Genomic DNA, 21,467 nt, shown 5'->3' on the forward strand with positions numbered 1-21,467 from the left:
ACAGGATGTTTTGGTATTACTGTGTTCCGTGAAGTGGGACTATTGTCCTTTGTTCTTTCTCTCTTTGCTGTCTGTTGAGAAAGAGGAAGGAGCTAAGTCAGAATGCTCCGAGTGTATTATATGTAAATAAACGTAGATTAGCCAAAATGCTGTGCTACTGAGTTCTGTTACGCAAACTGCAAATACTCTGCGGATCCCTAAGCGTGCTAATGTCTTTTGGCATCAGTTGCTGTGATGTTCGGGCAGAAGAAAGATTTTGAAGCTCCCGAACGACCGACCAGGTGGAAGAGAACATGCCAGTCGGGCATGTGTCTCTACCAAGGTCCTACACGAGAGTAGGACGATGCTAACAGTAACTAGGTAAGTTGTAGGCAACTTGTTGCAACTCACCTACGAGCACAATTAATCTGTTTCGGTCACCAGGGTGCCTCTGGTACCTCACCACCTCTTCATAAGGTGCTGCTGCAGCACTGTAGCAGCCGCTGGGGCACCGGGTGTAGCATGGCAGGTGGCTGTTATGGCATTTCCTGCGGCACAGGCGCATACTTCTCCGGAAACCGGCTGAGAATGGAGAACGGAGCACTGGTCACAGAAGGAATGTGATGGGCACACGTGATCGGTTAGCAGGGCCAGCCTGCATTACAGTGGGGCCTCGCAAGACGAAATTAATCCGTTCCGTGAGGCTCTTCGTATAGCGTTTTTTTCGTCTTGCGAAGCAAGCCCATTGACAGCTTAGCGGATTAGCGCTATTAGCGGTTTAGCGGCTTTTACCGATCAGCTCTTACGCGGCTTATCAGCGGATCAGCTGATAAGCGGCTTAGCGGCTTAGGAAAAGGGGGAAAAAGGGGGGGGGGAAACCCGCAGGAACTCGCAAGACATTTTCGTCTTGCGAAGCAAGCCCATAGGGAAATTCGTCTTGCGGAACGACTCAAAAAACGGAAAACTCTTTCGTCTAGCGGGTTTTCCGTCTTGCGAGGCGTTCGTCTTGCGGGGCACCACTGTATTTTTGGCGCTTCAGATGGCCTCCCCACCCCGTCACATCATAACCTGAAACTCCCCATCCTAGCAGACAGATAGACCATTATTGTGTTTGCCTCTCAAGTCCAAGACAGAGCTGCTCTCCCCCCACATTTCTACAACTCATAGGATTGTAGAGTTGGAAGAGTAATCTCGGCTAAAGCATCCACTCGTTCGAGCCCTACCCTTCAGAGCAGAAGAAAGCAAGTTTGCTCCATCTTCAATGTTTAGATATTTGAAGATCGCTTGTGACAAGCTCCCTATTTAATTACTTAAATACAGTCATACCTCGTGTTGCATGAGGTTCCTGCTGCGTCTTTTCAGCTTGCAGCGCTCTGTCTCGCTGTTCTAGCTTGGGGATGGCTGCGCAAAGCCTCCGCAGGGCAGCCTTTGGGCTGTTCCCTGACCTGCTCTTTGGGGCTGGCAGTGGCAGAAAGCAGCGCTTCCCCCCGCCAGCCCCAAAGAGCAGGTCGAAAGGAACCTGTAGCCTCCGGAGCCCGGCGGGAACTCCCGCCACACTCCAGAGGCTTCGGGTTGCCTTCACTGAAGCCTGGAGAGTAAGAGGGGTCAGTGCGCACCGACCCCTCTCACTCTCCAGGCTTCTAAGGTAGCCGCCTGAAGCCTCCTGAGCGCAGTGGGAACTCCCGCTGTGATTTGGAGGCTTTGGGTGAATGCACCTTGAACGCACCTTGATTTAGAGGGGGAGAACAAGAATTTTTTTTTCCTGTTCTCCCCCTCCTATTGTCCACTGTGTCCTATAGAGCGGAAAAATACAGTAAATTCCCTGCATGCCATTTGGCGAGCCTTGGAAGCTGATGGCAGTTTCTGTGAAAATAACATTTGCTGGAATAGACTGTGGTCCATCTCAATGGCTGCTCCATTCCAACAGCAGCTAGCCAAAGGCCTCTGAACAGTTGACGAGCTGGCCATGGAAGTGATGCTTAGTCCCTATTTTTTCTACAGAAGGGGCGAGGAGATGTTGTTGGGCTCTCATCATTCCTGACCATTTGGCCATTTGGCTGGGGTGGGTAAGAGCTGGAGCCCCAACCACATCGGGAGGGCTACAAATTTTTCATCTCTGACCCGCAACATTTGATATTCAGAACTATGCTCTCCCTGAAGACACGGGTTCTTCTTAGATCTGATGGCCAATATCCGTGGGTCTAGTTCGCACTGAGGTGGTAAAACTTGTAAACCACTTCCAACTACAGCTATGTCAACATTTAATGCAATTCTCAGGATGGTTTAGATTAGAATGAATTCATAGGAATTAGTGGGTCTTTCTGATTAGCCCATAATAAAAGCTAAGCAATTTGGAGTCAAAAGCCTCTGAAGTTGGTGGAAATTCGCAGAGGGAACCACGAGAGCTATAAACTTATTGGAGAGGTGGCTTGGCAGGGACGAATACCTTCAGTATACCTGAAGGAGCGTCTCCACCCCCATCGTTCAACCTGAGGTCCAGCGCCGAGGGCCTTCTGGCGGTTCCCTCGCTGTGAGAAGCGAGGTTACAGGGAAACAGGCAGAGGGCCTTCTCGGTAGTGGCGCCCACCCTGTGGAAAGCCCTCCCATCAGATGTCAAGGAAATAAACAACTATCTGACATTTAGAAGACATGTGAAGGCAGCCCTGTTTAGGGAAGTTTTTAATGACTGATGTTTTAATTGGAGAAGATCAGTCTACATCCCAGTCCCAAAGAAGGGCAGTGCCAAAGAATGCTCCAACTATCGCACAATTGCACTAATTTCTCACGCTAGCAAGGTTATGCTTAAAATTCTACAAGGAAGGCTCAAGCAGTATGTGGACCGAGAACTCCCAGAAGTGCAAGCTGGATTTAGAAGAGGCAGAGGAACCAGAGACCAAATTGCAAACATGCGCTGGATTATGGAGAAAGCTAGAGAGTTCCAGAAAGACATTTACTTCTGCTTCATTGACTATGCAAAAGCCTTTGACTGTGTCGACCATGGCAAACTATGGCAAGTTCTTAAAGAAATGGGAGTGCCTGATCACTTGATCTGTCTCCTGAGAAGCTACAGTTAGAACTGGATATGGAACAACTGACTGGTTCAAAATTGGGAAAGGAGTACGACAAGGCTGCATTTTGTCTCCCTGCTTATTTAACTTATATGCAGAATTCATCATGCGAAAGGCTGGGCTGGATGAATCCCTAGCCGGAATTAAGATTGCCGGAAGAAATATCAACAACCTCAGATATGCAGATGACACAACCTTGATGGCAGAAAGTGAGGAGGAATTAAAGAACCTTTTATTGAGGGTGAAAGAGGAGAGTGCAAAATATGGTCTGAAGCTTAACATCAAAAAAACGAAGATCATGGCTACTGGTCCCATCACCTCCTGGCAAATAGAAGGGGAAGAAATGGAGGCAGTGAGAGATTTTACTTTCTTGGGCTCCATGATCACTGCAGATGGTGACAGCAGCCACGAAATTAAAAGACGCCTGCTTCTTGGGAGAAGGGCAATGACAAACCTAGACAGCATCTTGAGAAGTAGAGACATCACCTTGCCAACAAAGGTCCGTATAGTTAAAGCTATGGTTTTCCCAGTAGTGATGTATGGAAGTGAGAGCTGGACCATAAAGAAGGCTGATCGCCGAAGAATTGATGCTTTTGAATTATGGTGCTGGAGGAGACTCTTGAGAGTCCCATGGACTGCAAGAAGATCAAACCTCTCCATTCTGAAGGAAATCAGCCCTGAGTGCTCACTGGAAGGACAGATTGTGAAGCTGAGGCTCCAGTACTTTGGCCACCTCATGAGAAGAGAAGACTCCCTGGAGAAGACCCTGATGTTGGGAAAGATGGAGGGCACAAGGAGAAGGGGGCGACAGAGGACGAGATGGTTGGATAGTGTTTTCGAGGTTACCAGCATGAGTCTGACCAAGCTGCGGGGGGCAGTGGAGGACAGGAGTGCCTGGCGTTCTCTGGTCCATGGGGTCACGAAGAGTCGGACATGACTAAACGACTAAACAACAACAAAAATCTTTTGTTGGAAGCTGCCCAGAGTGGCTGGGGAAACCCAGCCAGATGGATGGGGTAGAAATAATAAAATTACTACTACTACTACTACTACTTGAACTACAAAACAGAACTGTACAGAAGAGTGGCTGGTTAGAGGCTTAAAATGAAACAGTGGACTTGGATTAACTGACTTCAGAATTTCAAGCTTAATGGTCAGGATAATATTAGGGATTTCACTAAAATTGACATGATCATCTCCCTCGCAGCAAAGAGGGAGCCAGCGTGGTGTAGTGGTTAAGAGCGGTGGTCTCGTAATCTGGTGAACCGGGTTCGCGTCTCCGCTCCTCTACATGCAGCTGCTGGGTGACCTTGGGCTAGTCACACTTCTTTGAAGTCTCTCAGCCCCACTCACCTCACAGAGTGTTTGTTGTGGGGGAGGAAGGGAAAGGAGAATGTTAGCCGCTTTGAGACTCCTGAAGGGGAGTGATAAAGAGGGATATCAAATCCAAATCCAAGTAAAGGAACATTCAGGAAGAAAGCACAAGGTGAATGCACCTCAAATACAATGACAAGGAACTACATTCACAAAAGGCAGCAACAGAACACAGCAATTCTCCAGTCTCTCAATACAACTACGTACTAATGAAGACCCTCTTGCCAGATCCACTGAATTCTTCCTCTTCTGCAAAGTGAAAAAAGCAACATTTTTTTTAAAGTCAGACAAATTATGAAAAGCCAGACTGATTATCAAACTTCAGGATTTTACCTGTTTTTTCATACCAAAGATGCAGCTAGTATCGTTTTAATGCCTAAGAGTGCCACCCAAAAGGTGTAAGAGACCAGATTTACTACACCCAAAACACCGTCAACAAAGCTATACTTTAAAAACAACAACAACACAACAGCAGCAGTCCTTCACAACAGCACATTTTAAGCTCTTGTTTCTTATATGCCTAAGTTGCTGTCTCACGTCAGTTTTAAGAAATAGCCCTCTCTCGATTTGTGCTTTGCTTGCTAGGTAAAGGTAAAGGGACCCCTGACCATTAGGTCCAGTCGTGACCGACTCTGGGGTTGCGGCGCTCATCTCACTTTATTGGCCAAGGGAGCCGGCGTACAGCTTCCGGGTCATGTGGCCACCATGACTAAGCCGCTTCTGGCGAACCAGAACAGTGCACGGAAGCGCAGTTTACCTTCCCGCTGGAGCGGTACCTATTTATCTACTTGCACTTTGACATGCTTTCGAACTGCTAGGTTGGCAGGAGCAGGGACCGAGCAATGGAAGCTCACCCCGTTGCGGGGATTGGAACCGCCGACCTTCTGATCGACAAGTCCTAGGCTCTGTGGTTTAACCCACAGCGCCACCTGCATCCCGCTTCGCTTGCTAGTTGAAGGTAAAATTTAAAAAGTGCTTTCCAAATTGTCAGTTAGGTTGGCCTATGTAAAAGAAAGCACACAAGGGTAGAGAATTGTTATGAAATTGGCTTGCCCAGCCTAGGTGTGGGCCCAGTGGCCAAATAATGGCAGCTGAATGTGGCTACAGAAGCCATGTGGCTTCTGATTCTGTTTTGAGTCTGCCTACTCTTGATAGATATTGCTCAGTTTTATGATCAATTTTTATTGGTTTGGTTTTTTGCCCACTGCTGCCAACCTAGCAGTTCGAAAGCACCTCCGGGTGCAAGTAGATAAATAGGGACCGCTTACCAGCGGGAAGGTAAACGGCGTTTCCGTGTGCAGCTCTGGCTCGCCAGAGCAGCGATGTCACGCTGGCCATGTGACCCGGAAGTGTCTCCGGACAGCGCTGGCCCCTGGCCTCTTAAGTGAGATGGGCGCACAACCCCAGAGTCTGTCAAGACTGGCCCGTACGGGCAGGGGTACCTTTACCTTTACCTTTACTAGAAATCACAATACTAAAGCAATATCTAACTAGCTAAAATAAATATATTTTTAAACAAACCTTTTTTTTTTTAACAGAAGGCACCAGTTATCTTCAATATGACACCTGAGATTCGTGTGTTTTCAATACCCACCCTATTCCCCTGACTGCAGGTTGTGCTATTTTTCTTTCTGAACCTTAATTATATATTTTATTGCATAAAATTAAAACCCCTCAAAGCAGTTTTTAAAAAGAACAAAGCAATAAAATTATTAGTAAAAACAGTTACCGTATTTTTCGCCCTATAGGACGCACTTTTTCCCCTCCAAAAATGAAGGGGAAATGTGTGTGCGTCCTATGGGGGGAATGCAAGCTTTTGTTGAAGCCTGGAGAGCAAGAGGGGTCGGTGTGCACCGACCCCTCTCGCTCTCCAGGCTTCAGGAGAGTCCCACCGCCATCCCCGCAAGCTCGGGGGACAGCGGGGAGGCGCAGCACGCCATCCCGCTGTCTCCCGACGTGGTTTGGAGGCTGGTGGAGGGGAGAAGCCCGCTTCTAGCCCCCAGCCCTGCATGCTCCCAGAGCGGGCTTCGCGCAGCTCTCCGCAAGCTGTCGGAGCCCGGCCCGACTTCGCACTGTGCTCCCACGGCTTGCGGAGAGCTACCTGTTCTGGGGGCTGGGGTCAGGGGAAGCTCGGGCTTCCCCCGCCCCAGCCCCGCGCCTGGGGGGGGAAAAATAATTCCCCCCCCTTTATTCCCCCCCCAAATCTAGGTGCGTCCTATGAGCTGGTGCGTCCTATAGGGCGAAAAATACGGTAATTAAAACTACTATTTAAAATTGTAAATGGTTGTCAGCACCCTGGGACCTGCTGGTGAATATTGCCCTGCTGAGCAATAATAAAACTATCTGTTAATAATGGCATCTTCTCTTTATAAGGACTCAGGCTGGGTAACTTGCCCTGAAATAGCCTTCCAAGTAGGAAAGAAAGATATATGGAACCATTTTTTACATGTTAAAAACTGGCTGAGGACTGTATTTATTTTCTGACCACACATCAAATATGCCACGGAAGCACTCAGGTGCAAAAATAAGCAGCTAATATATTTGTCCACCATCTTAACATGCTAACCAAATAGTCAAAGCACACACACACACATACACAGCACAAAAACTTTCCTCATATTTCCAAAGAGGCTCTGTAGAACCTTAACTTACATAAGGGTTGGTTAGTGTTTAGTTCATACAAATGTGTTATGTTTTGGTAAACATACATTTGCTAAGTGTACATCCATGTCCCTGCTCGGGTCCATCCCATAATTTCTCTGCATATATACCTGACATGACTAGGAGGCAATTCAATATATAAGTCTCTGACATCTCTAGCCATAAAGAAATGACCAACAACCTACTTTGGGGAATCTGGAGGGAAAGGGGGGAAATTCAAAGTTACCTTCTTTAAGCTCCTCTGGCATTGTTGCATAAAAAAATAAAAACAGGAGGGCATATTAAAAATTAGGTCTGTGAAATTCACATACAAAGCAGTATAGCGGAACATGTAGATAATTCAAGTATGACTAGAGCTACTTTGTACAAAAGCAAGCATTTCTTACTAGTACTTTCAAAATATCTAGCAACCATACACACCCACCATCTTTCTCTAGGGACTGCAGACTTTGCAACCTGCTTCAGATCCCCCTCAGTGCTTCAGATCCCCCTTCTTCAGATCCCCCCTGCTTCAGATCCCCCTTCTTCAGATCCCCCCTGCTTCAGATCCCCCTTCACATCTCAGTTCTTCATATGCCACTTATCAATGCTTCTTAACAGATGTCCTCTGTCTCATATCACACCTCACCATTTTGAAAAATCCCTATGACTTCTAAAATTTGGGTGCTATTTTGAGGTGGGATTCCATCCCATACCAGTTCAGGTTGTGCGATTGCAGTTGGCCGAGAGATCTTGCACAATAAACTCGCTTCCTTACTTTTTGCAGTAAGGATAGTGATGGAGAATGGCGAGAAAGATGCTTGATGTAACGTCATCTAACCTCCCCACAAATAAGTCAGGATGAATGCTCAGGGAACAGGTTTGTCTGGAAGCGTCCTTCACCTCTTAGGCTATGGACATGCCAAAGCTTTAAAGCATATTTGAAACATGTTTTCCCCCTCAAAGAATTCTGGGTAATGTAGTTTAAAGGTAAAGGTAAAGGGTAAAGGGAACCCTGACCATTAGGTTCAGTTGTGACCAACTCTGGGGTTGCGGCGCTCATCTCGCTATATAGGCCGAGGGAGCTGGCGTTTGTCCGCAGACAGCTTCTGGGCCATGTGGCCAGCATGACTAAGCCGCTTCTGGTGAACCAGAGCAGCGCACAGAAACGCCGTTTACCTTCCCGCCGGAGTGGTACCTATTTATCTACTTGCACTTTGACGTGCTTTCGAACTGCTAGGTTGGCAGGAGCAGGGACCGAGCAACGGGAGCTCACCCCATCACGGGGATTCGAACCACCAACCTTCTGATCGGCAAGTCCTAGGCCCTGTGGTTTAACCCACAGTGCCACCCACGTCCCGTACTGTAGTTTACGCCTCACAAAATTGCAATTCCCAGCAAGCCTTAACAAACTACAGTGCCCAGAATTGAGGGAAAGAATGTGCCTTAAAGGTATTGTGTGTACAGAGTTCTTTCCACAAGCTGCCTTAAAACTTATGAAAATCAGTCTCCCAGCTTTATCAGTTATGGTCTCCACACAGCTTTGTGGATTGCAGTGTATTGAAGTCACTGCAGATGCACTAGAAAACTACAAGCATACCTTCTGATTTGTTCTAACAATCTGAACCATGTAAAAAAAACAAAACAGGACCACCGCTCAAGATTTGCTTGTTAAGGAAGCATGATCTCACTGCTGGGTTGCTGGGTGTTCTCTGTTGCTTTAAGCCCGATCTGCTCAGTTTACAGACAGATAAGCTTCACATAAACCTGCCCTACTTTTGTATATAATGTGCAAATTCATCCTAGTATCCAAGTGTCAAAAGGGACCCTCCTCCATCATCAGGAGTAATAAGGAGGCCATGAAGTAGATTAGCTCTTCAATCACACTTATATAATGTAATCTCATTATCTTCCAGCTGTCCTCTCATAACACGTGCGTGGTTTGGCAGTTTTCACCGTATGTATGGGAGTCATTCAAAACTGAACAAACGCGGCGAGGATAACCCAATTGGTCTCAAATGTGTTTTCATTTTGGTGATTAAAATCTCCAGATCTGGCTCAGAAAAGCCTGAGACAGCAAGCGGCTTTCCAAACGCACAAATGGATCCGACAGTACACTTTTAAAATGAAACTGATCACCTCCACCACATGCTTATTATCATTAGGAAAAGTATAGTCAGCAACACAAAATTGCCAAAAGAAGCATACTCACCAGACTCAAAAGTCTCCTCGTCTTTTAAGTCACCCAGGGAGCAAAAATGGCAAATACATTTCAGTATTATCCTCATCTAAGATAATTAAAACTCACCCCATCAGAAAGGTCTTCCCAACCCCACAACAACAAGACACATTTAGTTTCTCATTTCCGCCTCTGATCCGTGCTTAGGGGCCAAAGTGCACATTATAGGGCAGAGCCATAATTGGATCTTATTTTTAGTTAAAAGCAACTGTGCTGTGGGGATGGGCGCCAAATTGGATTGCAGCAGCGACACTGAGGAGACAGGGCACTTAAACCTTTTGCCCCACACTTATTTCAATCCAAACTGCATCCCCAACGCAGCTGTTACAGCCCGAGTAAAGGAGGGGAAAAAGAAGAGTTCCAGAATATTTTGATTCAGTGTTGGGTAACGTCATTCATCACAACATACAAAGCCCTCTAAGGTTTTATATCTAGAGAGACAATGAATATGAAATGGCTTTGTAAAATTGTGGTGGCTTTGATATTAAGAGGAATGCTCTGATTTCACACTCATTCAACAATCTGAACTAGAAGCATTTCCCACTGAATTAGGAATAACAGACTCAGCATATTAGATCAGAGGTACAGTCCCCACTGTCCCTGCTCATGCAAGTTTGGCCAATTTCAGAGAGTCTGCTTGAACTCATCCTTAGCTCAAAGGATTGTTCCCAGAGTTCCCTTTCACAAACAGAAGGGACAGGAGTTCATGAGAAAGGTAGGTGACTTTCATCAAATCCTCCTTTCCACTGCAGTCATTCATGCTGTCTCCCTTACTTTTCCAACCCTGCAGAGAAGCTTTTCAAGGTGCACAAGGAATCGGCTGACATTTTCTTCTAGAGAGAGCATCTCAGGAGCAGAACTCCGTTTGTTGAAACTCTGCATACAGCCCATATTATCCCTTCTCCATTTATGAGCAAGCAGGTCAGAAGATGCAATTTAGCATGAGGTTCCGCCGCTCAAAAGACTATGGTCCCTTACCTTTCCTGCCCCAAACTGGCCACAGTGATCCATGCGATGGTCACCTCCAGGCTTGACTACTGTAATTCGCTCTATGCGGGGCTGCCCTTGAAGCTGTCCCAGAAACTCCAGCGGGTGCAGAATGCTGCAGCGAGGCTCCTCATGGGGTCTCTGCCATGGGAGCATATTCACCCAGTGCTTTTCCAGCTGCACTGGCTCCCGGTGGAGTACAGGGTCAGGTTTAAGGTGCTGGTTTAGACCTTTAAAGCCCTTCACGGCCTAGGACCCTTGTACCTACGGGACCGCCTCTCCCGGTATGACCAACGGAGAGCCTCAAGGTCCATATATAGCAACACCCTAGTGGTCCCGGGCCCTAAGGAAGTTAGATTAGCTTCAACCAGAGCCAGGGCTTTTTCAACACTGGCTCTCACCTGGTGGAACGCTCTGCCTCATGAGACCAGGGCCCTGCAGGATCTGATTTCTTTCCGCAGGGCCTGTAAGACAGAGTTGTTCCGCCTGGCCTTTGGCTTGGAGTCAATTTGATTCCCTCCCCCTCTTTCTTTTTTCTTTTTCCTTTCTCCTCCTGTGATGAGGCTGCATTTTAATGTTTCAATGTTTTAATGTTGTATTTTAATCTTGTTTTTAAGTTGTATTCATTCAACTTGTTTTTATTATTGCTTGTTAACCGCCCTGAGCCCGGCCTTGGCTGGGGAGGGCGGGGTATAAATAAAAATTATTATTATTATTATTATTATTATTTCGTTTTTGCATTTTTCCATATTCAGTAATGTAAGTCACACAAACCCACATTCTGCTTAGAATACTCTTAGAATTGCCACCCTTTATACGTTTTAGGCACGGCAGGAGAAGGCATCCTTTAGCTGGAGCTTCTGCAAGGTATGTGCCTCCTATATAACAAAAATGGTAACTATGACTACTCTTGTGCCTCCTTAGATCTGCAGAGGAACAGGGAAACGCTAATGCTTCAGCCCATCTGAATTCCTTGCTGTACAAATAATATCCATAAGCTCAAAAAACAGCTTGGTAGGGAGGAAAGCTTTTTAGCTTGTGAGACTTACTGTATTTTTGGCTCTATAAGACTCACTTTCCCCCCTCCTAAACAGTAAGGGGAAATGTGTGTGCGTCTTATGGGGCGAATGCAGGCTGCGCAGCTATCCCAGAAGCCAGAACAGTAAGAGGGATCGCTGCTTTCACTGCACAGAGATCTCTCTTGCTGTTCTGGCTTCTGAGATTCAGAATATTTTTTTTCTTAACAAAATAAAAGGAAAAAAAATTAAAGAAAAAAAAATTCCTTCCAGTAGCACCTTAAAGACCAACTAAGTTAGTTCTAGGTAGGAGCTTTCGTGTGCATGCACACTTCTTCAGATACCTGAATCTGAAGAAGTGTGCATGCACACGAAAGCTCATACCTAGAACTAACTTAGTTGGTCTTTAAGGTGCTACTGGAAGGAATTTTTTTTCTTTAATTTTTTTTCTTTTATTTTGTTTTGACTATGGCAGACCAACACGGCTACCTACCTGTAACTATTTTTTTTCTTGCGTTTTATAGAGCGAAAAATACGGTAACTTGTGAAACAGTCACAAGAGAGGCTTAAACTGCGTAATCAAGCGTTCCTTACAAAACTTATACTTCTGCTGGCTATCTTTATTATGAGCATCACTTGATAAAACCAGAATGGTAACACGTTAAAAAAAATTAAAACACACACTTTGTTTTGCATATTCCATCAGAGATAATTTAACAGAACATTTCACTTATACCCAGGTTTGTGGTCCCTTTTGCACAACAACAACAACCACCCACCCAAACCCAAAGTCAATTACCTGTTTCTACACACTTCTCATCAATCTGCATGTCTTCTTCTGTTTGTTGTATGAAAAAAATGGCAAGCGGAAACAAAAACAGGCCATGAGTTTGTTTGCTTTTAACCTCCCACAATGATAGAAACAAATCACTAATCCAACCAGAGATCCAATTTCTATCGATTTTCTCTGGCGTTTTAGTATTGTACCATGGGGCAATGCAGTATTGTACCATGGGGCAATGCAGGGAACATTAACAGGTATGTCTAAATTCAGGAAGGTAGCCGTGTTGGTCTGATGCAGTCGAAATAAATTAATAAATTAAAAAACTGTCCAGTATCACCTTAGAGACCAACTAAGTTTGTTCTGGATATAAGCTTTCGTGTGCATGCACACTTCTTCACATATTAGATACGTCTAATTTTCTTTTAGACTGAGGCTACATTTCACTAGGGATGGAAAAACCAGTCCATTTCAGTTTTCTCAGTTGCTCCCCCTTAAATTGGAATTTAAACTGAGTCTTAAATTCAGTTCCCTGTTTTTCTGCAGAAGTTTGCCCTTTTAAAAAAAAATCCGCATGAAAATCTTCCAGCATTTCACTGCAAATTTCTCCAAACAAACACGTTTTCGTACGCAGCTTTTACTAAATGTGCTCATTTTTGCAAGCGATTTCTCCTTACAGAATGCATTTTAGTGTGCCATTTTCACTAATATATTCACTTTTTAATGCACACATTCTCCTAATGTATGCAGCTTTGTAAGTATTGTTTGGTTGGACAACAACAATGCAAAATTCAGATAAGTGCAAATACTGAAGGGTGGCTGTAATTCAGTTCTCAGGTTGCTTCCAAAAGTGCAGATTTAATCTGGCTTTAAATGTGAGGGAAGAGCGCTGGGTTCCACGCAGGAGGAGGAGAAGGAGGGTCACAAAATGAAACAAGGCTGGCTTGACACATTTCAAAGTAAATGTGTACCATACCCTCCAACCTTTCTCCGGTGAAAATAGGGACATCCAATTCCATAATAATAATTTTATTATTTGTGCCCCGCCCATCTGACTGGGTTGCCCCAGCCACTCTGGGCAGCTTCCAACACACACATATAAATAATAAAACATTAAACATTTAAAAACAGGGCTGCCTTCAGATGTCTCCTAAAAGTTGTATAGTTACATCTCCTTGGCTCCAGGGTCACATAACTCAACATTTCTCTGATGAAAATAGGGACGTCCTAAGGAAAAGTGGGACATTCTGGGATCAAATCAGAAACCGGGACGGCTTCTATAAATCCGGGACTGTCCCTGGAAAATAGGGACACTTGGAAGGTCTGTGTACATTACCATCTAACGATCTCTCCTCCATGAGACCATTCGGTCTAGAGATGAAAATTACCTATCTGCACCACTGCCTGGCATATCTAAAAGGAAATATATGACATTAAGATGCCTGTGCTTACCTTCTTCCACAGTACTTACTACTCACAGAAAATCCATGGAGGAAATTAAAAAGAAAGTAAACAGGAGAGTTAAGGAGACTGCTAGAACTTTTGCTCTACACACACACACACACACACACACACACGGCTTCCAACAGATTAAAATATACCTGGAAGAACCATAACTCAGCAACTGCTTTGCAAGCAGAAGTTTGCTGGTTCAGTCTTCCACAGCTAGGATTTCCCTGTCTGAAACTCCAGAAAGCTGCACCCAGTTTGACTTCCAAAACGTTCGGAAACCAAGGTGCGGCTTCCGATTGGAGTTTCCTGCAGCCTATCAGAAGCCCCGTCAGACGTTTGGGTTCCATTTGCAAACTGGAACAGTCACGTTCGAGTTGCAAGGCATTCATCAACCAAGGTACGGCTGTATTGAGCTAGATGTACCCTATGGGTTTTGTCACCGCCCCTCAATGTATGGTGGGGTCTGATTTGTGCTCTAGTCAATGGTGGGAGAAAACTCAGCAGTGGCCAGAGGATTGGAGAAGATCAGACTACATCCCAATCCCAAAGAAGGGCAGTGCCAAAGAATGCTCCAACTACCGCACAATTGCACTCATTTCACACGCTAGCAAGGTTATGCTTAAAATTCTACAAGGAAGGCTCAAGCAGTATGTGAACCGAGAACTCCCAGAAGTGCAAACTGGATTTAGAAGAGGCAGAGGAACCAGAGACCAAATTGCAAACATGCGCTGGATTATGGAGAAAGCTAGAGAGTTCCAGAAAGACATCTACTTCTGACCAAACTGCGGGAGGCAGTGGAAGACAGAAGTGCCTGGCGTGCTCTGGTCCAGGGGGTCAAGAAGAATCAGACACGACTAAACAACAACAACAACAATGGTAGGAGGCCATACAGCAAATGAAGTAAGTATCAGAGCAGCTTCCCCACCCGCTATTCACAACCAGAAGATCTTTCTACTCACGTATGGTTGATTTGAGGCAGGTGTGGGGTTGCAAGGGCTGAGACCACCAGAACTCTCGCTGCTTCCTTAAAAAGAGAATAAATGCAGTTCCCATGGATCTGATCAGACGGGGCATTTTTATTCCCTGTGCTCCAGAATGATAATAAGGTGGAAAACTAGCCTCTTCCACCTTATGTTTCAAAGAAGCCCAAAGCAACAGGAAAGGAACCAAATGAAGAACCTACGCGCTTTTTGCCTACACATCCTCATATGTTGGAATACAACCGCATTTCTTGTTTATACTGTTCTGAATGCTAGGAGCCAACACTAAATGGGGTGAGCTCCCATTGCTCGGTCCCAACTCCTGCCAACCTAGCAGTTCGAAAGCACATCAAAGTCAAGTAGATAAATAGGTAAACGGCGTTTCCATGTGCTGCTCTGGTTCGCCAGAAGTGGCTTAGTCATGCTGGCCACATGAACCGGTAGCTGTATGCCGGCTTCCTCGGCCAGTAAAGCAAGATGAGCGCCACAACCCCAGAGTCGGTCACGACTGGACCTAATGGTCAGGGGTCCCTTTACCCGTTACCATTGCCCTATCAGCCCAGGCCACAGGGGAGAAGAAATTTCTGCTCAGACCTCTTTACTCTGCACCACTATGATTTACACAGCAAATCCCCTCCCTTGAGGCCCTTTCCCAAAATACCCTTTGGGTTGCGGTCCCTTCACCTCCCCCCTGTAAAATATTTGAGGAGGCCTCCCACCCAAAGTCTAGGGGAATTCCCATTCAAATGGGTGTGCGTGTCATGTCATGTGATCAAATTATGCAGGACGAGGCTTACCTAGCCCCCAACTCAGTATTTTATTTAAGTTGGCACCCTTGTTTCCCAAGAAAGTATCTGTAGGAATTAGCCATGGCTGAACTATTTTGTTGATTGGCCTGGATTAGCAGATTCTTTTCATGCTGGTGATGCACTTTTTAGACATGCATCATTTCACAACACAGGAATTTAGTCTTACTAGCACACCAGAGGTTAAACCAACCCCTTTCCAGCACGGGGAGTGTTTGATTGACACACCTACACCCTGCAGGCAACACGCTAATGTGTTGTGACACACCATTTGGGAGGTTCTGGGTTATTGTGTCATATTAGGGCTAGGTAAAGGGACGTGGGTTAAAGCACAGAGCCTAGGACTTGCCGATCAGAAGGTCGGCGGTTCGAATCCCCACGACGGGGTGAGCTCCCGTTTTTCGATCCCAGCTCCTGCCAACCTAGCAGTTCAAAAGCACGTCAAAAGTGCAAGTAGATAAATAGGTACCGCTCCTGCGGGAAGGTAAACAGCGTTAACGTGCGCTGCTCTGGTTCGCCAGAAGCGGCTTAGTCCTGCTGGCCACATGACCCGGAAGCTGTACGCCGGCTCCCTCGGCCAATAAAGCGAGATGAGCGCCGCAACCCCAGAGTCGGCCACGACTGGACCTAATGGTCAGGGGTCCCTTTACCTTTACCTAGGGCTAGGTAGACTCTGGTTCGAATCCCCACTCAGCCACAAAGCCACCTTCTTTTCAGCTGACATGGGTTTTCCCTACCTCTTCAGAAGGTGGTTCGAGGGGATGAGTCCAGCACAGGCACTGAGGTCGGAGACTTTCCTCGCCTGCCACCACAGGGCATCGTTCTGGTCCACAATCTGAAGAATGTCTCCCTTTTTAAACGGCAGTCCTGCGTCAGCACACGGAATGGCGGGGTCCTGAAGGGGCCAGTAATCTGCCATGGCTCGCACATAGAGCTGTTACAACCAAAGAGAAGGCTTATTGTAAATATTTACATCCCATCTGTCTGTGAACTATGTTTAAGGCTGCTGTGTGTAAGGGAAGAACCCAACAGGCATGGCTAAAACATGATATGATAAAACATTAACACTGTAAACGGGATCAGGGGGGAATCTGGTCTTTCAAATTTCAGCAGCACCCTGTGCGAGGTCAAAATTCAGTACCCAGTGCGGCAGAACAGGCTATGCTGCCCTAAATCCACCTTTGACAGTAGGGAGAGCATGAAATAAATAATCTTACAGGTCAAAGACCTGTCTGAAAGGAAGACCTGAAAATCGGCAATGGACAAGCCTCTCCAGGGACAGAATTCTGCAGCATGCGACAGCCAGAGAAAAGGCCTTTTATTTCTCATGCCTACCAAATGCAACTCTGAAACTGTCAGGACACACCAGAGCTTTGCTCCTGAATATCATAAACTGTCAGGTTCGTATAGAAGCCAATGGGCCTTCAAGAATTTATATACTTCTGGGTGCACTGTAACATGTTTTATAAACAGCACAGATTTGACAGTCCTTAGATCATGGGTAGGCAACTAAGGTCCGGGGATCGAATCCGGCCCAATCACCTTCTAAATCCGGCCCACGGACGGTCCAGGAATCAGTGTGTTTTTACATGAGCAGAATGTGTCCTTTTATTTAAAATGCATCTCTGGGGTTTTTTGTGGGGCATAGGAATTCATTCATCCCCCCCCCAAAAAAAAATATAGTTCATGCCCCCACAAGGTCTGAGGGACAGTGGACCAGCCCCCTGCTGAAAAAGTTTGCTGACCCCTGGTTTAGATGGAGTAATTTATGACATCATCCTTTTGAATACTAGCTGCTGGGAACAGGATAGCACGATTGCCCCCAGGTCTTGTTTGTGGACTTTTCAGGAATGGGAGTTGAATTGACAGTACCAATTCTCCTTTTGGGATTAACTGGATTAGCCACACTTCTTTTGATTAACTCTCTGCAGCCACAGAGACCTGAAGAAATAAACACATCTTACCGTCGTTTGGTTGCTGACTGGCCGATCAGAAACTGGAATCAGCTTGAACATAATAGTTCCCTGTGACAGTGCCTGCAAAAATGCCAAATGCATAGTATTTCAGCACCCAAACCAACATATTAGCAGTTCTAGATTTTTAAAAAGACACTTCTGTGAAGGCAGGATTAATAAAGTTCACAGCGACACCATTTTAAGTGTGTAATTGTTGGTTAAAAAGGTAAAGGGACCCCTGACCATTAGGTCCAGTCGTGACCGACTCTGGGGTTGCGGCGCTCATCTCGCTTTATTGGCCGAGGGAGCCAGCATACAGCTTCCGGGTCATGTGACCAGCATGACTAAGCCGCATCTGGTGAACCAGAGCAGCACATGGAAACGCCGTTTACCTTCCTGCCGGAGTGGTACCTATTTATCTACTTGCACTTTGACGTGCTTTCGAACTGCTAGGTTGGCAGGAGCAGGGACTGAGCAACGGGAGCTCACCCCATCGCGGGGATTCGAACTGCTGACCTTCTGACCAGCAAGTCCTAGGCTCTGTGGTTTAACCCACAGTGCCACCCCCATCCCATAATTGTTGCTTATCGGGGCTAATAAGGCTTTGAGCAGCAGAGATTCCCCCTGGGTGCATGAAAGGAGAACTGAGGCAGCTGCCACCTGACTCCTGATGATCGTATTCCAAAGCAACTACTCTATTCCAAACTTAAAAATGGAAAGCGTAATGCTGGTGGTCAACAAAAGAGGTTTAAAGACTGTCTCAAGGCAAATCTTAAAAAATGTAGTATAAACAGTGACAACTGGGAAACACTGGCCTGCGAGCGCTCCAGTTGGAGAACAGCCTTTACCAAAGGCGTCATGTGCTTTGAAGACACTCGAACTCAGGATGCAGAGAGAAATGTGCTAAGAGGAAGGCACATTTGGAAAACCCTCACCGTGAACAACTCCTGCCTGGAAACCAATGTCCCCACTGTGGAAGGACGTGTGGATCCAGAATTGGCCTCCACAGTCACTTACGGACTCATTGTTAAAACCATGTTTATGGAAGACAATCTTACTTGGCTACAAGTGATCGCCAAAGAAGAAGAGAAGAAGAAGAAAGAAGATGATGATACCTGAATTTGCTTATGCTGGCCTGCTTTCTGTTTTGTAGCGTGTCCACTGAATTGCAAGCCAGTATTTTAAACTGCAAACCATTTTGAGCAGATAGGCAGTATCCAAATAAAATGTTTAAAGTATCCCCAAGGCCTCTGACATTTATGCAATTTGTTTGCTAGCTGACATTTCTGGAGATTTTATTAACACGTCACCAAAGAACCCAGGAAGAATCCTATTGATTACACTGGGCAACAATTTTTTACTTTTTGAATGTTGTCTAGATTTCAACAACTGATTTAGGGTATTTTTGCACTGCTGAATCAGGAAATGGCATCCATTTCTCTCCATCAGGTCAGGTTTACAGTAAACTGAATGGTGGGCATTGATAAAGGTAAGTACACGTAAATTGCATGTTGCTTCACCATTTTTCAAACTTCAGGGCTTGAACTTCCATTTCTTGGATCTCCTGGAATGCTCAGCGGCAGGGAGGTCTCTCTTCAGAGTCCAACAGTAGTCAGCCATCATGACTGCGTCCCAGCAACCCTAATACCTGGTCTCCATCTCTTTCATGTCCTGATGGAATCTCTCCCCCTGCTCGTCACTCATTGAACCCAGGTTCTCAGGAAACCGGTCCATATGTGAAAATAGGTAGTGCATCTTGATGCTCATGTTGCAGCCCAGGTTTCTGAAAGCAGTCAGCATGTTGTTGACAAGTTCTGCGTAGTTTCTGGCCTTATTGTTGCCAAGAAAGTTCTTCACTACCAGAACAAATGCCTTCCACGCTTCCAGTTCCACTTCGTTCATTGACTTTCTGAACTCTGGATCTCTGATGAGCTGACGGATCTGAGGACTGTCAAAGATGCCAGCTTTCAACTTCTCCATGGTCAATCCTGGAAAAGCCTGGCACAAGTAAGTGAAGCAGTCACCATCCTTGTCCAGAGCCTTGGTGAACTGCTTGATTAAGCCGAGCTTGATGTGCAGCGGTGGGAAGAGTGTTCTGTCTCTGTCCACCAGAGGGTCATTGATGACGTCCCTTTTTTTGCAAGGCACCAATTCCTCCCGCACAGGCCAGTCCTTCTTCGTGTAATGCTGAGCACGGTCCCTACTATCCCACATGCACAGGAAACATGGGTACTTGGTGAAGCCAGACTGTTGTCCCAACAAAAAGTTCACCATCTTCAGGTCAACACAAATAAAACACTTATGCTGATCATAACCAGTTTTCTCCAGCACATACTTCACCCCTTCATAGTTCTCCTTCAGTGTACTCAAGTGAGCCAGGGGTATAGATTCAAACTGGTTGCCGTTGTGTAGCAGAACACATTTCAGTGATCGCTTGCTGCTGTCAATGAACAGTCTCCAATCTTTGGCTTCGTACTGTGGCACTCCAAGCTTGAGCAGAAGCTGCGCAATATCTGCACAGTACACCAAGTCCTTCTCTTCCGAGAAAAAATGGAGGTACTCTTGATGCCTGTTGCGGAAGAAGCTGATGCGAGCACTGTCAGAGAGGAGGTTTTTTTCCTTCAATCTGGATGCCAACAGTTTGGCAGAGTCCTTTGACAAGCTGAGGTCGCGAACTAGATCATTCAACTCCTTTTGGGAAAATGGATGTGGAGCATCATCTTCAAGAACCACTTCCTCTTCTTCATGTCCTTCAACACTGGAGGCATCTTCCTCACTAATGTCAGGAAGTTCTCCGAAGATAGGCACTGGAATTTCATCACAATGAGCTACAGGACGACATGCTGATTGAAGATCAGGATACTTTGTGGGGCGGCTGCCCCATTAACTTAGCTTTGATCCCCCAACTTTATGCTTTGCTGCACCAATTTATGGAAGATTTCGAGGTTTTTTGACTTCAAACTGATCCCTTTTCGACATAATCACCCAGAACTATCGGACCTGAATACTTCTTGTCATTAAAATAATCATTTCCAATCAAAACAATTATTCGACATGGCATTTTACCTCCACCAACTTCTTCTAAAATGCTCCACACAAGCGTACATGTGAACAAAAACGTAAAAAAACGACATGTGGCCATAACTCAAAAACTTGACCTGATTGAGCAAAACCAATGTGATTTTTGGATTCAGCGCATCAGATTCATCCTAAATCAACTGAAAAAACGCAGACAACAAATTTGTTGTTGACCAGTGTTATGCATGGTGGTGGTGGAGAACAGTTCAGTTTTTAATCTGAATTAACTTGTGTGGGCTTGCCAATGGGGACCAATAAACATATTGTTTGCATAGAAAGCTGTCCTTGTGGTTTTTTGGTGTTCGGTTTAATTATTACATTTTAATTATTACAATTTAATGCCATAGCACCATTGCAAATCAACCAGATGTCCAGGTATTCGGGTTTAGTGCTGTCCTTGACAACAACTGTGTTGATAACAACAGACGCCCTGGCACCGGAAATCCAATTTCATGGACATAGCAGAGTGAAAATCCGTTGTGTCTGGATTGTGTCAGTGGATTTTTAATCACACCGCATGTCTGATTGGCTTACCAATGCCAGCATGTACCGTATTTTTCGCTCTATAAGACGCACCAGACCACAAGTCGCACCTAGTTTTTGGAGGAGGAAAACAAGAAAAAATACATTCTGAATCTCAGAAGCCGGAACAGCAAGAGGGATCGCTGCGCAGCGAAAGCAGCGATCCCTCTTGCTGTTCTGGCTTCAGTGATGGCTGCGCATCCTGCATTCGCTCCATAACACACACACACATTTCCCCTTACTTTTTAGGAGGGAAAAAGTGAGTCTTATAGAGCAAAAAATACGGTATGTGGTATCAACACAGCTGGATTTTTTTGTGAATGACCACTGCTAATACCGCAATCATTGACTGGACTTTTCTGCATTTCCTTTCCTTTATGTCTTCCTGCTGACAATTCCCCACCTCCCCCTGCATCATGTGTGTGTGTTCGTGTGTATATAATACAGTATGTCCTGAAATTCAGCATAACTTGCATGAACCTTTAAGATGTCACAAGATCAGGTCTGGTGTTTGCTTTTCCCTGTGGACTGATCTGATTTGATATTCCCAGACCTGCTTGCAGATCAGAATGCAAGTATTGGCCGGATGA

General features: G+C 45.7%; 1 protein-coding gene across 9 annotated transcripts in view; it reads right to left on the reverse strand.

Moving 5' to 3' along the window:
• The window catches only part of MPP4 (MAGUK p55 scaffold protein 4), a 53,049-nt gene that overhangs the window by 14,018 nt on the left and 17,564 nt on the right, over positions 1–21,467 (reverse strand). For 2 of the 9 annotated variants that reach the window (XM_079978787.1, XM_079978786.1), the window contains 9 exons: positions 17,287–17,358; positions 16,060–16,256; positions 14,496–14,560; positions 13,537–13,554; positions 12,103–12,141; positions 9,274–9,294; positions 7,309–7,323; positions 4,629–4,670; positions 391–561 (listed from right to left, as the gene is read on the reverse strand). In XM_079978787.1, coding sequence (XP_079834913.1) covers positions 391–561; positions 4,629–4,670; positions 7,309–7,323; positions 9,274–9,294; positions 12,103–12,141; positions 13,537–13,554; positions 14,496–14,560; positions 16,060–16,256; positions 17,287–17,358 — 640 coding nt within the window. The remainder of the gene's footprint in view (positions 1–390; positions 562–4,628; positions 4,671–7,308; positions 7,324–9,273; positions 9,295–12,102; positions 12,142–13,536; positions 13,555–14,495; positions 14,561–16,059; positions 16,257–17,286; positions 17,359–21,467) is intronic. The other 7 variants (XM_079978788.1, XM_079978789.1, XM_079978790.1 and 4 more) reach the window with 7 other exon arrangements.

Source organism: Podarcis cretensis (genome assembly GCF_951804945.1).
Source record: "Podarcis cretensis genome assembly, chromosome: 1".
Lineage (NCBI taxonomy): Eukaryota > Metazoa > Chordata > Lepidosauria > Squamata > Lacertidae > Podarcis > Podarcis cretensis.